The sequence below is a fragment of the Syngnathus scovelli genome, chromosome 9, assembly GCF_024217435.2.
Source record: "Syngnathus scovelli strain Florida chromosome 9, RoL_Ssco_1.2, whole genome shotgun sequence".
Lineage (NCBI taxonomy): Eukaryota > Metazoa > Chordata > Actinopteri > Syngnathiformes > Syngnathidae > Syngnathus > Syngnathus scovelli.
In genome coordinates, this window is record NC_090855.1 from 17,686,639 (window position 1) to 17,705,190 (window position 18,552).

The window sequence follows — 18,552 nt, forward strand, 5'->3', positions numbered from 1 at the left end:
CGGCATGGTGTTGTTCAGTGCGGGATGGTGTTGTTCAGTGCGGGATGGTGTTGTTCAATGCGGCATGGTGTTGTTCAGTGCGGCATGGTGTTGTTCAGTGCGGCATGGTGTTGTTCAGTGCGGCATGGTGTTGTTCAGTGCGGCATGGTGTTGTTCAGTGCGGCATGGTGTTGTTCAGTGCGGCATGGTGTTGTTCAGTGCGGCATGGTGTTGTTCAGTGCGGCATGGTGTTGTTCAGTGCGGCATGGTGTTGTTCAGTGCGGCATGGTGTTGTTCAGTGCGGCATGGTGTTGTTCAGTGCGGCGTCGTGTTGTTCAGTGCAGCATGGTGTTGTTCAGTGCGGAATGGTGTTGTTCAGTGCGGCATGGTGTTGTTCAGTGCGGCATGGTGTTGTTCAGTGCGGCGTAATGTTGTTCAGTGCGGCGTAATGTTGTTCAGTGGGGCATGGTGTTGTTCAGTGCGGCATGGTGTTGTTCAGTGCGGCATGGTGTTGTTCAGTGCGGCATGGTGCTGTTCAGTGCGTTGACCAGTCGAAATAATCGTCGAAATTTGGCGTCTGTGGCTGGAAGCAGACGCCGAGTTCGACGTTCCTCCCAAATGCCACACTCCCTCGCTTTTCAGGGCTACAAAAAAAAACATATTTTTCAAAACAATGAGTTGTAATTACCTTGTACGCTCTAGACGGTCAAGTTGCAAGCTGAAAACAAAAATATTTGTCTTGTTAGTCGTCGTGTTACTAACCGCTGTGTCTTGTTTGCCAGCATTGCCGCTTTCCTACTTCCTGTTGCAAGCCACGCCCACGGATTATAATTTTGCCGTGAGTTCCGCCTATTGACGTCATGTCCGCGTCGCATGACTGCGACGTAATATTATCTAAAACTGTTTGTGCGGCATGGTGTTGTTCTGTGCGGTATTGTGTTATTCTGTGCGGCGTCGTGTTGTTCTGTGCGGCGTAGTGTTGTTCAGTGCGGCGGCGTGTTGTTCAGTGCGGCATGTTGTTGTTCGGTGCGGCATGTTGTTGTTCAGTGCGGCATGGTGTTGTTCACTGCGGCATGGTGTTATTCAGTGCGGCATGGTGTTGTTCAGTGCGGCATGGTGTTGTTCAGTGCGGCATGGTGTTGTTCAGTGCGGGATGGTGTTGTTCAGTGCGGCATGGTGTTGTTCAGTGCGGCATGGTGTTGTTCAGTGCGGCATGGTGTTGTTCAGTGCGGCATGGTGTTGTTCAGTGCGGCATGGTGTTGGTCAGTGCGGCGTAATATTGTTCAGTGTGGCGTAATGTTGTTCAGTGGGGCATGGTGTTGTTCAGTGCGGCATGGTGTTGTTCAGTGTGGCATGGTGTTGTTCAGTGCGACATGATGTTGTTCAGTGCGGCATAATGTTGTTCAGTGCGGCATAATGTTGTTCAGTGCGGCATAATGTTGTTCAGTGCGGCATAATGTTGTTCAGTGCGGCATAATGTTGTTCAGTGCGGCATGGTGTTGTTCAGTGCGGGATGGTGTTGTTCAGTGCGGCATGGTGTTGTTCAGTGCGGCATAGTGTTGTTCAGTGCGGCATGGTGTTGTTCAGTGCGGCATGGTGTTGTTCAGTGCGGCATGGTGTTGTTCAGTGCGGGATGGTGTTGTTCAGTGCGGCATGGTGTTCAGTGCGGCATAATGTTGTTCAGTGCGGCATAATGTTGTTCAGTGCGGCATGGTGTTGTTCAGTGCGGCATAATGTTGTTCAGTGCGGCATAATGTTGTTCAGTGCGGTATATTGTTGTTCAGTGGGGCATAATGTTGTTCAGTGCGGCATGGTGTTGTTCAGTGCGGGATGGTGTTGTTCAGTGCGGCATGGTGTTGTTCAGTGCGGCATGGTGTTGTTCAGTGCGGCATGGTGTTGTTCAGTGCGGCATTGTGTTGTTCAGTGCGGCATGGTGTTGTTCAGTGCGGCATGGTGTTGTTCAGTGCGGCATGGTGTAGTTCAGTGCGGCATGGTGTAGTTCAGTGCGGCATGGTGTTGTTCAGTGCGGCATGGTGTTGTTCAGTGCCGCATGGTGTTGTTCAGTGCCGCATGGTGTTGTTCAGTGCGGGATGGTGTTGTTCAGTGCGGGATGGTGTTGTTCAGTGCGGGATGGTGTTGTTCAGTGCCGCATGGTGTTGTTCAGTGCGGGATGGTGTTGTTCAGTGCGGCATGGTGTTGTTCAGTGCCGCATGGTGTTGTTCAGTGCGGGATGGTGTTGTTCAGTGCGGGATGGTGTTGTTCAGTGCGGGATGGTGTTGTTCAGTGCGGCATGGTGTTGTTCAGTGCGGCATGGTGTTGTTCGGCATGGTGTTGTTCAGTGCGGCATGGTGTTGTTCAGTGCGGCATGGTGTTGTTCAGTGCGGGATGGTGTTCAGTGCGGGATGGTGTTGTTCAGTGCGGGATGGTGTTGTTCAGTGCGGCATGGTGTTGTTCAGTGCGGCATGGTGTTGTTCAGTGCGGCATAATGTTGTTCAGTGCGGCATGGTGTTGTTCAGTGCGGCATGGTGTTGTTTAGTGCGGCGTCGTGTTGTTCAGTGCAGCATGGTGTTCAGTGCGGAATGGTGTTGTTCAGTGCGGCATGGTGTTGTTCAGTGCGGCATGGTGTTGTTAAGTGCGGCATGGTGTTGTTCAGTGCGGCGTAATGTTGTTCAGTGGGGCATGGTGTTGTTCAGTGCGGCATGGTGTTGTTCAGTGCGGCATGGTGTTGTTCAGTGCGGCATGGTGTTGTTCAGTGCGGCATGGTGCTGTTCAGTGCGGCATGGTGCTGTTCAGTGCGGCATGGTGTTGTTCAGTGCGGCATGGTGTTGTTCAGTGCGGCATGGTGTTGTTTAGTGCGGCATGGTGTTGTTCAGTGCGGCATGGTGTTGTTCAGTGCGGCATGGTGTTGTTCAGTGCGGCATGGTGTTTTTCAGTGCGGCATAATGTTGTTCAGTGCGGCATAATGTTGTTCAGTGCGGCATAATGTTGTTCAGTGCGGCATAATGTTGTTCAGTGCGGCATAATGTTGTTCAGTGCGGGATGGTGTTGTTCAGTGCGGCATGGTTTTGTTCAGTGCGGCATGGTGTTGTTCAGTGCGGCATGGTGTTGTTCAGTGCGGCATGGTGTTGTTCAGTGCGGCATGGTGTTGTTCAGTGCGGCATGGTGTTGTTCAGTGCGGCATGGTGTTGTTCAGTGCGGCATGGTGTTGTTCAGTGCGGGATGGTGTTGTTCAGTGCGGCATAATGTTGTTCAGTGCGGCATGGTGTTGTTCAGTGCGGCATAATGTTGTTCAGTGCGGCATAATGTTGTTCAGTGCGGTATAATGTTGTTCAGTGCTGCATGGTGTTGTTCAGTGCGGCATGGTGTTGTTCAGTGCGGCATGGTGTTGTTCAGTGCGGCATGGTGTTGTTCAGTGCGGCATGGTGTTGTTCAGTGCGGCATGGTGTTGTTCAGTGCGGCATGGTGTTGTTCAGTGCGGCATGGTGTTGTTCAGTGCGGCATGGTGTTGTTCAGTGCGGCATGGTGTTGTTCAGTGCGGCGTGGTGTTGTTCAGTGCGGCATGGTGTTGTTCAGTGCGGCGTCGTGTTGTTCAGTGCAGCATGGTGTTGTTCAGTGCGGAATGGTGTTGTTCAGTGCGGCATGGTGTTGTTCAGTGCGGCATGGTGTTGTTCAGTGCGGCATGGTGTTGTTCAGTGTGGCGTAATGTTGTTCAGTGGGGCATGGTGTTGTTCAGTGCGGCATGGTGTTGTTCAGTGGGGCATAATGTTGTTCAGTGCGGCATGGTGTTGTTCAGTGCGGGATGGTGTTGTTCAGTGCGGCATGGTGTTGTTCAGTGCGGCATGGTGTTGTTCAGTGCGGCATGGTGTTGTTCAGTGCGGCATGGTGTTGTTCAGTGCGGCATTGTGTTGTTCAGTGCGGCATGGTGTTGTTCAGTGCGGCATGGTGTTGTTCAGTGCGGGATGGTGTTGTTCAGTGCGGGATGGTGTTGTTCAGTGCGGGATGGTGTTGTTCAGTGCGGCATGGTGTTGTTCAGTGCGGCATGGTGTTGTTCAGTGCGGCATGGTGTTGTTCAGTGCGGCATGGTGTTGTTCAGTGCGGCATGGTGTTGTTCAGTGCGGCATGGTGTTGTTCAGTGCGGCATGGTGTTGTTCAGTGCGGCATGGTGTTGTTCAGTGCGGCATGGTGTTGTTCAGTGCGGCATGGTGTTGTTCAGTGCGGCATGGTGTTGTTCAGTGCGGCATGGTGTTGTTCAGTGCGGCGTCGTGTTGTTCAGTGCGGCATGGTGTTGTTCAGTGCGGAATGGTGTTGTTCAGTGCGGAATGGTGTTGTTCAGTGCGGCATGGTGTTGTTCAGTGCGGCATGGTGTTGTTCAGTGCGGCATTGTGTTGTTCAGTGCGGCACGGTGTTGTTCAGTGCGGCATGGTGTAGTTCAGTGCGGCATGGTGTAGTTCAGTGCGGCATGGTGTTGTTCAGTGCGGCATGGTGTTGTTCAGTGCGTGATGGTGTTGTTCAGTGCGGGATGGTGTTGTTCAGTGCGGGATGGTGTTGTTCAGTGCGGGATGGTGTTGTTCAGTGCGGCATGGTGTTGTTCAGTGCGGCATGGTGTTGTTCAGTGCGGCATGGTGTTGTTCAGTGCGGGATGGTGTTGTTCAGTGCGGGATGGTGTTGTTCAGTGCGGCATGGTGTTGTTCAGTGCGGCATGGTGTTGTTCAGTGCGGCATGGTGTTGTTCAGTGCGGCATGGTGTTGTTCAGTGCGGCATGGTGTTGTTCAGTGCGGCATGGTGTTGTTCAGTGCGGCATGGTGTTGTTCAGTGCGGCATGGTGTTGTTCAGTGCGGCATGGTGTTGTTCAGTGCGGCATGGTGTTGTTCAGTGCGGCATGGTGTTGTTCAGTGCGGCATGGTGTTGTTCAGTGCGGCATGGTGTTGTTCAGTGCGGCATGGTGTTGTTCAGTGCGGCATGGTGTTTTTCAGTGCGGCATAATGTTGTTCAGTGCGGCATAATGTTGTTCAGTGCGGCATAATGTTGTTCAGTGCGGCATAATGTTGTTCAGTGCGGGATGGTGTTGTTCAGTGCGGCATGGTTTTGTTCAGTGCGGCATGGTGTTGTTCAGTGCGGCATGGTGTTGTTCAGTGCGGCATGGTGTTGTTCAGTGCGGCGTCGTGTTGTTCAGTGCAGCATGGTGTTGTTCAGTGCGGAATGGTGTTGTTCAGTGCGGCATGGTGTTGTTCAGTGCGGCATGGTGTTGTTAAGTGCGGCATGGTGTTGTTCAGTGCGGCGTAATGTTGTTCAGTGCGGCGTAATGTTGTTCAGTGGGGCATGGTGTTGTTCAGTGCGGCATGGTGTTGTTCAGTGCGGCATGGTGTTGTTCAGTGCGGCATGGTGCTGTTCAGTGCGGCATGGTGTTGTTCAGTGCGGCATGGTGTTGTTCAGTGCGGCATGGTGTTGTTCAGTGCGGCATGGTGTTGTTCAATGCGGCATGGTGTTGTTCAGTGCGGCATGGTGTTGTTCAGTGCGGCATGGTGTTGTTAGACTTAGACTTAGACTTAGACTCAACTTTATTAATCCCTTGGGATTACTCCTTCAGGGAAATTCTGTGTCCAGTAGCAGTAAAATACAAGATACACAAGAAAAACACAAGAGATCAAGATATACAGAAGATGCCGAAATACACACAGTGCAAGAGATAGCAATGAAATGTAAAAGAGAATGTGTACAGTTATGTCCCTGTTCATGTCCATGTCACCTCCTCCCCAGTGAGGAGTTGAATAGCTTGATGGCTTGGGGGACAAAGGAGTTCTTCAGTCTGCTTGTCCTACAATTGGGGAGGAGCAGTCTCCCACTGATCCGGCTCCTCCGATTAGTGATGACAGAGTGCAGAGGGTGACTGACATTGCCTATAATGTCCAACAGTTTTTTCAGTGTCCTTGCCTCTGCCACCGTCTCCAAAGAGTCCAGCTTCTTGCCGATCAGAGAGCCGGCTCGCCTGACCAGTTTGTCCAGTCTGGAGGTGTCCTTCTTGGATGTGCTGCTGCCCCAGCACACCACGGTGTAAAACAGGACACTGGCAACCACGGACTGGTAGAACATCTCCAAGAGTTTGTTGCAGATGTTAAAAGAACGTAGTCTCCTCAGGAAGTACATCCTGCTCTGTGTCTTCCTGTGAAGGTGGTTGGTGTGAGTTGACCAGTCCAGTTTTTTATCCAGCCACACCCCAAGGTACTTGTAGGAGTCCACAGCCTCCACCTCAGCCCCCTCCAACAGTACGGGCCTAGGCTTAGGCCTGTTCCTCCCAAAGTCTATGACCAACTCCTTGGTCTTGGAGATGTTGAGCTCCAGTTGGTTGGCACGGCACCAGGTGGCGAAATCCCCCACCAGGCTCCTATACTCCTCCTCTCTATTGTCCCTGATACACCCGACAATGGCTGTGTCATCCGCGTACTTCTGTATGTGACACAGCTCAGAGTTGTAACAGAAGTCTGAGGTGTACAAGGTGAAGAGTACAGGGGCCAGCACTGTGCCCTGTGGGGCTCCAGTGCTACTGACCACAGTGTCAGAGATGGCGTCTTTTAGTCTGACGTACTGTGGCCTGTCTGTGAGGTAGCTGGAGATCCAGGTCACCATGTATGGGTCCACTCCCATCCTGTCCAGTTTGTCTCTGAGCAGGGGGGGCTGGATGGTGTTGAACGCACTGGAGAAGTCTAGGAACAGAATCCTCGCTGTGGCGCTTCCCTTATCCATGTGGGAGTGAACTCGTTGTTCAGTGCGGAATGGTGTTGTTCAGTGCGGCATGGTGTTGTTCAGTGCGGCATGGTGTTGTTAAGTGCGGCATGGTGTTGTTCAGTGCGGCGTAATGTTGTTCAGTGCGGCATAATGTTGTTCAGTGCGGCATAATGTTGTTCAGTGCGGCATAATGTTGTTCAGTGCGGCATAATGTTGTTCAGTGCGGCATAATGTTGTTCAGTGCGGGATGGTGTTGTTCAGTGCGACATGGTGTTGTTCAGTGCGGCATGGTGTTGTTCAGTGCGGCATGGTGTTGTTCAGTGCGGCATGGTGTTGTTCAGTGCGGCATGGTGTTGTTCAGTGCGGCATGGTGTTGTTCAGTGCGGGATGGTGTTGTTCAGTGCGGGATGGTGTTGTTCAGTGCGGGATGGTGTTGTTCAGTGCGGCATGGTGTTCAGTGCGGCATAATGTTGTTCAGTGCGGCATGGTGTTGTTCAGTGCGGCATGGTGTTGTTCAGTGCGGCATAATGTTGTTCAGTGCGGCACCTAGCACCTAGAAGGTAAATAAATAGGAAGGAAGGACTCACCGGTGACGTCGTCGCCCACGTCCAAGCGTTGTACTTTGTATTTTCATCCTTCTGACAGTGGAAAACATATAGCCAACAAACACCGTGGAACCTAAACGAATGAAAGAAAACTATCATTTGGCCACAACCAACATTCACAGATACAACACAATGTGATGTGCGGTGTTGAGGTTAAAGGTTGAGTGAAGGGCCCTCGTTTTAAACTACTTTTTTGAAAAGGAGTGGGAACAAGTAAGACGTATTTAATTTATTTATTGGGAAGTAGTAAGACTTATTAAATTTATTTAATCTACTTTTCTTCCCAGGCAAAATTTGATGTGCTGCAATTCCAAATTTCCAAAGTGAATGAAGGAATGAAATCCTTTAAATTATGATTTTGTATAAATACTAGGCATAAACACAAAATCTACGGCACAAAATGGGCAGACTTTACTTGTTTGAAAAGGACTGGTTACAAGACAGACTTTTTTAATTTATTTAATGGGAAGAAGACTTATTTAGTTTAATTGATCTATTTTTGTTCCCTGGCAAAATTCGATTTGCTGCAATTCCAAATTTCCAAAGTGAATGAAGGAATGAAGTCGTTTAAATTATGATTTTGTATAAATACTAGGCATAGACACAAAATCTACGGCACAAAACGGGCAGACTTTACTTGTTTGAAGAGGACTGGTTGCAAGACAGACTTTTCTGATTTATTTAATGGGAAGAAGACTTATTTAGTTTATTTAATCTCTTTTTGTTGCCTGGCAAAATTGGATTTGCTGAAATTGTATTTTGCCAAATCTTGACTTGAGACCTGATAGGAAGTATTAAACGCTCAGTTAAATCGATACAAGTTGGTAATAAGAGCGAGTAATGTTGGTTGAAGCGATGAATGAAGGTTAAAAGCAATTTAAATTATGACTTTGTATAAATACTAGATATTAACAGAACATCTACTGCGCAAAATGGGCAGAGTTTACTTGTTTGAGAAGGAGTGGCTTATTTAAGTCTAAGATTTATTTAATCTGTTTGTTCCCAGGCAAAATTGGATGTGATGCAATTCCAAATTTCACCACATGATGGTGCCAAATTTTGACTTCATAGGACATATTCAACACTTAACTATTATGTTCAAGGTAATCAGATTTGTTTATTATTCTAATGGCCTTTTCAAAACTATTCTGGATTACTACTTTGGATCTATTCTACATTACTTGGCAACAACATACTCTGTAACAGATTAGGCAGTATAATCACATATGTTAACTTGAGAGTGCCCACACTCAATCTACTTATCGTGATGTGTTAAATCAATTACTGTTAGACATTATTATTCTGATAATCTACCAAATCTTTGAATTGAAGAATTTGTGATTTAATTAATAGCTTGTTGTTATGTTCAGGGTAATCAGACTTGTATATAATTCTAATGGCCTTCTTTTGAAAACTATTCTGAATTACAACTTTGGATCTTATATTACTTTGCAACAATATACTCGGTGACAGATTAGGCAGTATAATCACATATGTTAACTTCAGTGCCCACACTGTATTTATTTATGGTTATTTGTTAAATCAAGTACTGTTAGACATGAAATAGGAAGTGTTTAACATAAATGTTATGGCTACTCACCGTTGTAGCTCGCTCCTGGTCAATGATACGAGCCTCTTCTTGCAGTGGAAAACTTGCAGCCAACAAACACCGTGGAACCTAAAGGAATGAAATTAAACATTAACATTTCGCCTGGACCAATATTCACACGTACAACGCAACGCGGCTACACTTCTGCTAGCGCCTCAGCTACACGTTGATATTACAAACGTAAATCTCTTTAAACACAATGAGTGTTACTTACCGTGTACGCTGTAGACGGTCCAGTTGCAAGCAGAAAATAAAGATATTTCTGTTGATATTCGTCGTTGCTCAGTGGCTCACGGCCATCGCGCCAACAGATTTGAATTTTGGTGGAAGTTCAGCCAATTACGTCATATCCGCGGCACATGACTGCGACGTAATACCCGCTTATCTGAAACGGCAGTTAAAAGTAGAGTTACATCAAGTTTTCTTTTTTAATCAACGCAATCATTTACAACCGTTGACCAGAAAGAATCGTCGAAATTCGACGTTCCCCCCAAACGCCACACTCACTCGCTTTTCAGGGCAACAAAAGTACTTCTTTTTAAAAACGATGAGTTGTACTTACCGTGTACGCTCTGGACGGTCCAGTTGCAAGCAGAAAATAAAAATATTTCTCTCGTTAGTCGTATGTTACCATCCGCTGTGTCTTTGTCAACATCGCCATTTTCCTACTTCCTGTTGCGAGCCACGCCCACGGATTTAAATTCTGGCGGAGGAGCCCGCCCATTGGCGTCGTTTTCGCGTATAGCAAATCCGATTGGTTGGGAAAGGGGCGCGGTTATGCAGCCGAGGGGTCCTGTGATCGGTGGGATGTAAAGTAGGCGTCGACGTCACGTCCGCGTCACGTGACCACGACGTGGCAGACGTCATATAGCAACCGCTGTTTTGTTTAGTAGACTTACAGTTGTTATGCATTGACATAATGGCGCACACTCCAAATAGATTTAAATAAATTAAATAATTCTTCTGCCCACTCCCTTTTAAACAAGTTAACTCTCCCCGCGGATTTGAATTCCGGCGGAAGTTCTTACAGTTGTTATGCGTTGACATAATGGCGCACTGGTTAGCATGTCCACCTCTTAAGCATGATGTTGCGGGTTCGACGCCTGATCAATGTTAGCATGGAGTGAGCTGAAGTGCATGGCGCTGAAGATTTGAATCTTTGAAATGCGCTGAGGTCTGACGTATCAGGCAGAATGGTTTGCCATCACGTTCAACAAAAAATAGAAACTTTCCCACTCTGATAAAAACGTCCTGTGTTCATCTACATATTTTCGTTTTGCTGTGCATCTTTTCCCTGCCATTTCGAGAGCCCAATTGACACTGATAGTTTACTGGAATGTGTTTGCCCATCCTACTTTGTGGAATTTCACCACATGCGCTTTTGACGAAAATACTAAATTGAACTCAAGTGAAGCCAACACGCACAACCCCCCCCCCCCCCCCCCCACACACACACACACACAAATGTTGATATGAACATAAAAGAGCCGCATGCGGTTCAGGAGTTGCGGCTTGGCCAAACCTGTACTATACAACTTTATTTGTGTAAAATTTTCACAACAGCTGTCACACAAACAAAGCGGGAAAAACCGAAGACGTGCGTGTTCCGCCCACGCTGGATTTATTTGCACCTTTGAAAAGACACCGTATTGCCGCAGATGTGGCAAAGAGTACTTTTGGGCATCTGAGCCGGAAGGATGTCCAAAGCATCACGTCACCTGCTCTGGTAGGAATGGTGGTGGGACGTTGAGGTCAACCGCTTTGGGGTTGGCTGAATCTTTGGTCGCAGGATGCCACACACTTGAAGACAGAAGCAGAAAAGCAGAGCTAAATGCAAAATGTACTCACCGGTGACTCCAATTTTTTCCCCCCCTGAAGAAATGGATGGACGGGTGGCCCCGGCTGGCCGGTGGGACTCTTGTTATTCTGACCCTTTTTAGTGCGCGTTTGGGGCAACAACCGTTTTTTGTGGCGCTCTCTTCTGGTTCAAGAGTGCCCTGCATGTGAATTTGCCTTTCCTGCCTTCTGATTGGATGAGCGCCGGTGTGACGCGGTGCCTCTGTCACCGTGGCGGGGGGTATACGTCGGCATCGGAGCGTCTGCCAACGTCTGAGACCGGCTGGCAGTGTATCGGAGGTGTCGAGTGCGGTGCCGCTGGAGCTCACTCACCAGCTGGTGTTAGGGCCACAGAATGAAGGCCAAGGAGAAGACTAGAAAGAGAAACAGAAACTTCTCCTCCAATTGTTTGATTTGTCTCTTCTGAGCTTCGATGAATTCTTTCAGCTCTTTGTTCCTCTAGGACGGACAAATGGAAAGTAGCCTTCAAAAGCCAGTAAGCGTGCAAGTAAGTGCCGGGCTGACTTTGGGCCCTTACCTGTTGCGCGCTGTGCAGCAGATCCATTCTCTCTTGGAGGATGCAAGCGTCGCGCTCCCTCAACTCCCACATCAGGGCTCGCTTCCATTGGTCCACGGCGCTCCTAAGCTCTTGTCTCTGATCCGCCGTCAGGACGTCATTCACGCCAGCGTGGCTGGCTTTTTCGCCGTCCGTGGCGGGGCAGTCCCGCTGCGGTAGCGCCTCGTACAACATGGCCTCCAGCTCCATGATCCTCTGGGCCGCAATCCTCGTCCATCAGTGGTCCGGCGGGAGATTTGAGGGCGGCTTACCTTATGAGCCTGGTCCATGGAACGCTTCCTGAAGTCCAACTCTTCATCCAGGTAGCCCTTCTGGTTGCAGAACATATCCTAGCACAGCTCAAGGTCAGAATTGTTGGGGCACATTGCCCCGAGTTCCCCTTGGCTGATGTCGCGTGTCTGTCTACCTTCTCACTTTCAATGTCCAACATCTTCTGTTGAAGTGCTGACTTGGTCACTTTGATGTATTCTAACCACTGAGGAAAGGCTGCTGTCACATAAGCAGAATGCGAGAGCGTGCGTGGACGTGCGCGTTACCTTCTCGGCTAGGGTGGGAAGGGTCCTGGCGTGAATCACGACCACCTGCTCCTCGTTGGTGAGATTCTGCAAGAGCCCAAAGGCACAGCGTCAACAAGGTTCTTTCAGCGCAAAGCCTTCCAAAAGTCACATTTGAGCCGCCGAGTCTCGTGGAGTGCGAACATAAGGAGTTCGACATACACTTACGGCGTTATCGCCCAGGATGTCCAGCTTCTTCATCAGATCACTGATGACGATGTCCTGGGGAAAGGCGCAAGGAGCAATGTAAGGTGTTCTGGGACCTCAGGTTAAGGTTAGGGTTGCGAGGGACGCCTTACGTACGCTCACGCCGTCGGCCTCGCAGTAGATCTGCAAAGGGCTGAGGCCGTCTGGGAAACGGACTTGCAGAAACTTCAAGACGGGGGAGCGCCACTCCCTCTCCTGAAAGGCAGAGGCATGCATCCGTCCGTCCGTCCGTCCGTCCGTCACATCTCTGGCCTCAACACACTTGTGCGAGTCTTCCCACCTCCAGCTCCAGGATGCGGAACTCAAGGAGTTCGTTTTGGTCTCGGATATCCTGGATGTGCTCTTTCAGATACGCTTCTTCCGCCTCCATCCGCCTGACCTGAAAAGACAGTCAGACCTCATCTGCGGGGCTTCCGGACGGGTGTGACGCCAAGCGACTCCGCCCAGCGCCTTTCTTTCCGTCACCTTTTCGGCCAACTGCTGATTGCTCTGACGCAGCAGCTGCTTCTCCTCCACCCACTTGACATTCTAGAAGAGACAAACGCGTGGACAGCTTTGGAATGTTGTGTCATTTTCATCCACAAATTCTTTGGTTGACTGGAAAATGACATTTGCTTTTCTCCGCATTTTCCCAGCCACGTTCAGGGGGGGGGGGGGATGGTCCAGTAATGCCAGACGAATGAGTGACTGAAGAATGTAGCTATTTTGTCTGAGAAAAAGGTGTGCTCATTGATAAGCTTACCTGTCCTTGTTGCTTCAGCGCTGACTCCAGATCTGCTACTCTGCTTTGATAGTGACCCATTTCTACTGTCATGTAACATGGGGGGAAGAGATGGTGCAAATGGTAAAATATGGATTGTTCACAGGAATAAATTGGCAGAGCTGAAATTCCAAATTTGTCCAAAAGATGGCGCCAGACCAAAATATGAGACCAAAAAAGGGGCCAAAATAAGCTAAGCAAGTTAAAATAGAAATAAAACAGGAACACGGTGTCGGATTGTGAGTCACGCATGGACGCACAAATGTGATTTTTACTTTTTGATTTCTTTGCTTGGCTAAAAATGTATTCTGTAACAGCTTAAAGCAATATTGTTAGTCAATTCGATCAAGGGACCCGTCACTATGAGAATAGTGGCGTGACATAAATTGTTTGGAGAAGCACAAATGTGATTTTTACTTCTTGATTTCTTTGCTTGGCTAAAAATTGATTCCCTCTTTCATGAACTGTGTTTTGCAATCGAATTGTTCTGGGATTGAATGATTTTATTAACACGGGTATCAGTGGGTGAAATTGTTCGGTTTCTGGAGTGATTAAGATTTGTAATTCTATTTCATGTTTCTTCAATAAATGTGTTGTGTATATTCATCTACTTTGTTGTGCGCTGATTTGTACTGAATGTACAATCGATGGTTCGGGGTTGATTTGACAATTTGATTAATGTGCGGGGGGTTATTATGGTATAACATAGGACTGTAATAAATAAAAGTAACATCAGACAATTTTAGAGAATTGAATAACTTTCGTAGTTATTTGAGACACGAGTGAATTTCAATCCGTTTGAAAGTTTGCTTCGTCTGAATAAATTAACGGAAGTGTTTGAATCGGATTATCGGTTTGGTGTAGAACTGAAAGTAATTTAATTATTTGAAGGGCGCAGGCCCGTTTCCCCTTTTGACGGGCCGCGTAAAAAGTAACTCCGAACATGTTAGAGAATTAAATAACTTTCGTAGATATTTAAGGGAAGAGTGAATTTCGTCAAAAGTGAATTCGTTTGAAAATGTACTTCCTCTAAATAAAATAACGACGATGGTTAAAATAGATCATTTGAGTTGGTGAAGGATAAAAGTATTTCGATTGTCCGTCGGGCGCGGCCCAGTTCTTAATTTTGTCGGGCCGCGTCAAAAGTTAAACAGGACACGATCGAAAAATAGACTTGCCTTCCAAATTAATTACTGGGCAAATCTAAATAGAGTAAGACATTTTTATTCGTTTTAAGAAAGTTGTTATTCTTTTTAAAGCAATCAAGTGGGGTGAAGCACTCCGACAGTTAAGTGCTAGATCTACATATAAGAAGTTAGAATTAATAACGTAAAGTGCATTAATTTTCTCCTTAAATGCTATTATTGTCACACTTTTATTAATTCGATTCTCTTTCGAATAAACAAGTTGGTCGGCTCGCTGCTTGAGCGACCAAGTAGAACGGACCCATATCAACATTTACTTCGGCAAAACTAGTGCTAGGGTGCGCTATACAAACGAATCCCTGAGGTCTTAACAAAGACATCTAAAAATATCCGTAACATAATAAGAACTTCAAACATTAGCGGGGAGCCATCAATACGATGCGGTCACTTCGAAGTCTTGCCTCGAATTGAGTTACTCGGCTCGAGCTTAGGGTGACTTGAGAGGGATTGGCGTCGTACAGAAATTAGATTGATTCCGGTGGAGTTAATTTAACTCGGGTGGTTAGATTACGGACGAATCTCCGAACCCGGCTAAGACAAACCCGTTACCGGGAAGCCGGGGGCACCTTATTGAAAGAGGTGCGTTTGACACTACCATCAGCTTTTCTCTGGTCTGAAAGGAGGAGGAGGGAGGCTCCTCCTCCTCCTTTCAGACCAGAGAACACCCGAGGCTGGGTGAGAACGGGGAGGCTGCGACCCGGTCGGGGGTTGCGGTAAGGGGCGCCACCTTGATCTCCTTCTCGGCGTCGTAGTCCTCTCCGCTGGTCTGGGCTAGCAGAGCGTAGGCTCGTTGCAGCGCTTGATATTCTTGCGTCAGCTGGCGGTAGCGAAGCTCCGCCTCCTCATGCACACACCAATGCAACACAGCACTAGTACCAGAATCAGTCAGACCGGCGACAAAGCACCCGCGACGCAAAGACGAGTCCGATTCCAGGCTGAAGAGGAATGTTTGGCGCCAATACGCTGGCAGAAATGGCGGGCTACCTCTTCGGGTTCCGTGTCGGGGGTTCTGTCGGTGTGAAAAGACAAGGACGATCCGTCCGAGTCCACCAACACGTCTTCGTCGTAGCCGTAAAATGTTTCGATGACCTGCGGGCGCGGAAGCAAACATCTCTCTGAACAAACTGAAGCGACACCTCACGATGAATCGACGAGAGGAACGATAGCGAGAAAAAGGCCATTTCATCTTGCGCAACACCAAGCAGCCGCAAACAAACAGACTCACCTTGCAGGACCTCACGCTTTGTTCCTCCTCAGAGATTCTCGACGTCGGTATCGTAGCAGCAAATCTCTCTCCTGTCGACACAAACAATCCGCCTTTGAGATTCTTTGGATGCAAAGGGAACGAACGGCTCCGGCGCAGAAACAAACGCGACTCACGATGACATTTCTGACATGAGCTCCTGTCTCCAGAGCCTGAAAAACCCGTCACCGGCGATGATTGGAGGGACGCTCGTCTTTTCCAAAAGTGACAACTACAGGGTGTGTCAGGGTTTTCCAGATTATCTTTATCGTATGATTATGTTGCTTTGACTTTGACTGCAACCTGTAATAAATAATATTATTTATCCCTTATTTATCCCTATCGCTTATCCCTTCCTACACAAAGTCGTAAAACATCCCTTGCTATGTTTTGACTAGAGGTCAAGGGCTTTCTCTATTCAATCCACTCTTACACCCACCCTGTTTCTCTTAATAAAAATGCTCGTGCAGGAGCCGAGAGTCAGACTTCATTCGTACAACGGATGGACTCTCCACCTGCAGGTGTCCAAAAGAACTTACTTGTCTCCCGTGTGGTTCTTGCAAAATAAGTTGGAGCGAGCGCAACTCTAACAGGGTGCATTTTGCCACTAGCTGCCTACGGACAATGACGTCGCGCTCGCGGCTCATGGTTGACGGGCTGAGCAGCCGGGCGAGTCCGTCATTTTCAGCGCACAGCGAGTGGCAAAGGCGCTGACAAAACGGGAGCTTTGAGCTGCTGAAAACGGCAAAACAAGTCTAAAGCGTGTTCAAACGCGTGCGCACAATGCTCCTGCTTGAAAGGTCGGAATTTAAGGGGCCAATTTTTTGGATGGCGGCCGCCGGCCAAGCTTTGGACGGAAAAGGTTTCCTGGCGACAGCGAGCGAGCGCGGCGCTGCCGTACGTGCACCGAGTCACCTGCCTGAAGACCTTGGACAAGTCGTCGATGATGTGCCGCTGCTCCACAACTTGAAGGAACTCCATTTCACCGTCCTGCTGGCCGCAACCGCGCTCCAGGTCATTGAGCGAACTAGGCCTTCTCTGTGGAACACAAATGCAGTGGACTCCGTTGGCACGCCGCCGTTGTCCGCGTCGACTTACCAAGCTTGCCATCTCCTCGTTCTCCTGGGTGACAAAGCGCACTTTGTTTTCAAGGCCACACAGCACCAGTGAGAGTTCTTCATTCTTCCTGCTCAGGCGTTTGTTTTTGTACAGGAGTGGCAGAAACTGGCTTTCTGTTTCTCTCAGTCGCTTAAGCTGCAAGCATGAAGTGCGGGATGCGAAAGACGCACAACACGCGGGCCAGAACGTATCCATTCCTTTTGCATCGGTTTGAACGGAATCGTGGCTTTGGCTCCCAATAAAAGACATCTGTGGAGCGGTTTTGCCGGTCGGCAAACTGGAACGGGTCAAATAATGGGGGGAGTCTGGAAACGATGTGATCTTTAAGCAGCCTTTCGAAGCACTTCATCATGACCGGAGTCAGTGCAACAGGCCGGTAATCATTAAATGAGGTGATTTGAGGTTTCTTCGGCACCGGAATGATGGAGGCAGTCTTAAAGCACGCTGGCACCGTGGCTTGGCCCAGCGAGGTGTTAAAAATGTCTGTGATGACCCCAGCCAGCTGACTTGCACATTCCCTGAACACACGCCCAGGAATGTTGTCGGGGCCAGGGGCCTTACGGGGGTTGACTCTCCTCAGGGTCTTCAACACATCGGCGGAGTCAAGGCAGAGTACCTCCTCTTCCTGATGGGGGACAGTTTTAACTGCTGGAGTGCCGTTTAGTGCCTCGAACCTCCCAAAGAAGTTATTTAGACCATTTAGAAAGTCAGCATCAACTTCACCCACCGGGGGGGGAGGGTGAGTTGTAGTCTGTAATCGCCCGTATGCCTTGCCACATACTCCTGGTGTTGTTGGCGTCGTGGAAACGATCCTGAATTTTTCGACTGTGGTCTCGCTTCGCTACCCTGATGGCACGGTTCAAGTTGGCTCTCGCTGTCCTCAGTGTCTCCTTGTCGCCAGACTTGAAGGCAGAGTTCCGCGCTCGTAGCGTTTGACGTACCTCCTCAGTCATCCAGGGTCGTTGGTTGCCCCGGGTGATGATATTCTTAGTGGTGCTGACGTCCTCGGTGCATTTGTTGACGTAGGCTGACACAGTCATGGCACACGCATGTCAAATCTACATCGGGGAAACTGGGAGGGAGGGAGGGAGGGCGGCAGGGAGGCAAGCAGGGAGGCAGGCAGGCAGGGAGGCAGGCAGGGAGGCAGGCAGGGAAGCAGGCAGGGAGGAAGGCAGTGTCTGTCTGTTGAGGTTTTCACCTTGTTCTTCTCCTGCTGAAGTTCTAACTGGACGTCCATCAGTTTGGCTCTCAGCTCGTCATTGGCGGCCTGAAAGGCGTCCGTTCGCTCCGCCTTGACCCGCCCTGCCGGAGCTCGTTTGGACATCTCTTACTCGAGTCTCGCCCGGTCGTCAGTCAGAGATCACAACATTTGTACCTGGAGAGCACAAACGCAGCGCTGTTTTCCACTGGCTTCGGACTCAACTTCAATCGGTACCGTAACGTACAACATCATAAACATAGATCTAGCTTGACTTATTCATTGAATAAATGCATTTGGTTCTTCAAAACTGCATCACGCAACATAGCGTGACCGAGACGGCCGTTATCCACCTGCGTGAAGTTATTTGGTGAAATGAATGAGATGTTTAAGACACCATCGTTCTGTCTCTATGTAGATGAAGGGAAATAATCGATTGCTGAAGGTCCAAAGGTGTTGTGATAAACAAATAAACATATTAGTGACATATTTGTGATAAACATATTAGGCAGGATAATCACATATGTTAACTTGACTGCCCACACTGTATTTATTTATGGTTATTTGTTAAATCGAGTACTGTTAGACATGAAACAGGAAGTGTTTAACATAAATGGACGACGAAAGGGGTACTCACCATTGTAGCTCCTGCTGGTCAATGATACGAGCCTCTTCTTGCAGTGGAAAACATACAGCCAACAAACACCGTGGAACCTAAAGGAAGGAAATTAAACATTAACATTTAGCCTCAACCAACATTCACAGATACAACGCAACGCAAACTACACAAACGTAAATCTTTTTAAACACAATGAGTTGTACTTACCGTGTACGCTCTAGACGGTCCACTTGCAAGCAGAAAATAAAGATATTTCTGTTGATAATCGTCGTGTTTGTATCCGTTGTCTCGCTCAAGGCCATTGCGCCCACAGATTTG

General features: G+C 48.6%; 1 protein-coding gene and 2 long non-coding RNA genes across 10 annotated transcripts; all 3 read right to left on the reverse strand.

Annotated features, from left to right (window-relative positions):
• Positions 1-7,287: 7,287 nt before the first annotated feature.
• Positions 7,288-9,582, reverse strand: LOC125974901 (uncharacterized). The gene is made up of 4 exons (XR_007483779.2): positions 9,479-9,582; positions 9,131-9,301; positions 8,908-8,985; positions 7,288-7,380 (listed from the first exon to the last, which is right to left on the reverse strand). It is a non-coding gene; the product is annotated as an uncharacterized lncRNA (long non-coding RNA).
• Positions 9,583-10,413: 831 nt separating this feature from the next.
• LOC137840641 (uncharacterized) lies at positions 10,414-11,213 on the reverse strand. Its single transcript, XR_011087462.1, has 2 exons — positions 11,086-11,213; positions 10,414-10,716 (listed from the first exon to the last, which is right to left on the reverse strand). It is a non-coding gene; the product is annotated as an uncharacterized lncRNA (long non-coding RNA).
• Positions 11,214-11,296: 83 nt separating this feature from the next.
• LOC125974893 (janus kinase and microtubule-interacting protein 3-like) lies at positions 11,297-17,406 on the reverse strand. Of its 8 annotated transcripts, XM_068652013.1 has the most exons (13): positions 16,397-17,402; positions 16,218-16,336; positions 15,281-15,351; positions 15,040-15,144; positions 14,783-14,896; positions 12,833-12,897; positions 12,556-12,618; positions 12,371-12,469; positions 12,187-12,285; positions 12,046-12,105; positions 11,866-11,931; positions 11,736-11,804; positions 11,297-11,658 (listed from the first exon to the last, which is right to left on the reverse strand). In XM_068652013.1, the coding sequence occupies exons 6-13, from the start codon at positions 12,890-12,892 to the stop codon at positions 11,431-11,433; spliced, it is 744 nt and encodes a 247-aa protein (XP_068508114.1). In that variant the 5' UTR covers positions 12,893-12,897; positions 14,783-14,896; positions 15,040-15,144; positions 15,281-15,351; positions 16,218-16,336; positions 16,397-17,402; the 3' UTR covers positions 11,297-11,430. The 8 variants fall into 8 exon arrangements, with proteins under 8 accessions (XP_068508114.1, XP_068508119.1, XP_068508118.1 ...); XM_068652018.1 differs by having other exon boundaries at positions 12,833-12,894; positions 14,783-14,893; positions 16,218-17,406; XM_068652017.1 differs by having other exon boundaries at positions 14,783-14,893; positions 16,218-17,405.
• Positions 17,407-18,552: the final 1,146 nt, after the last annotated feature.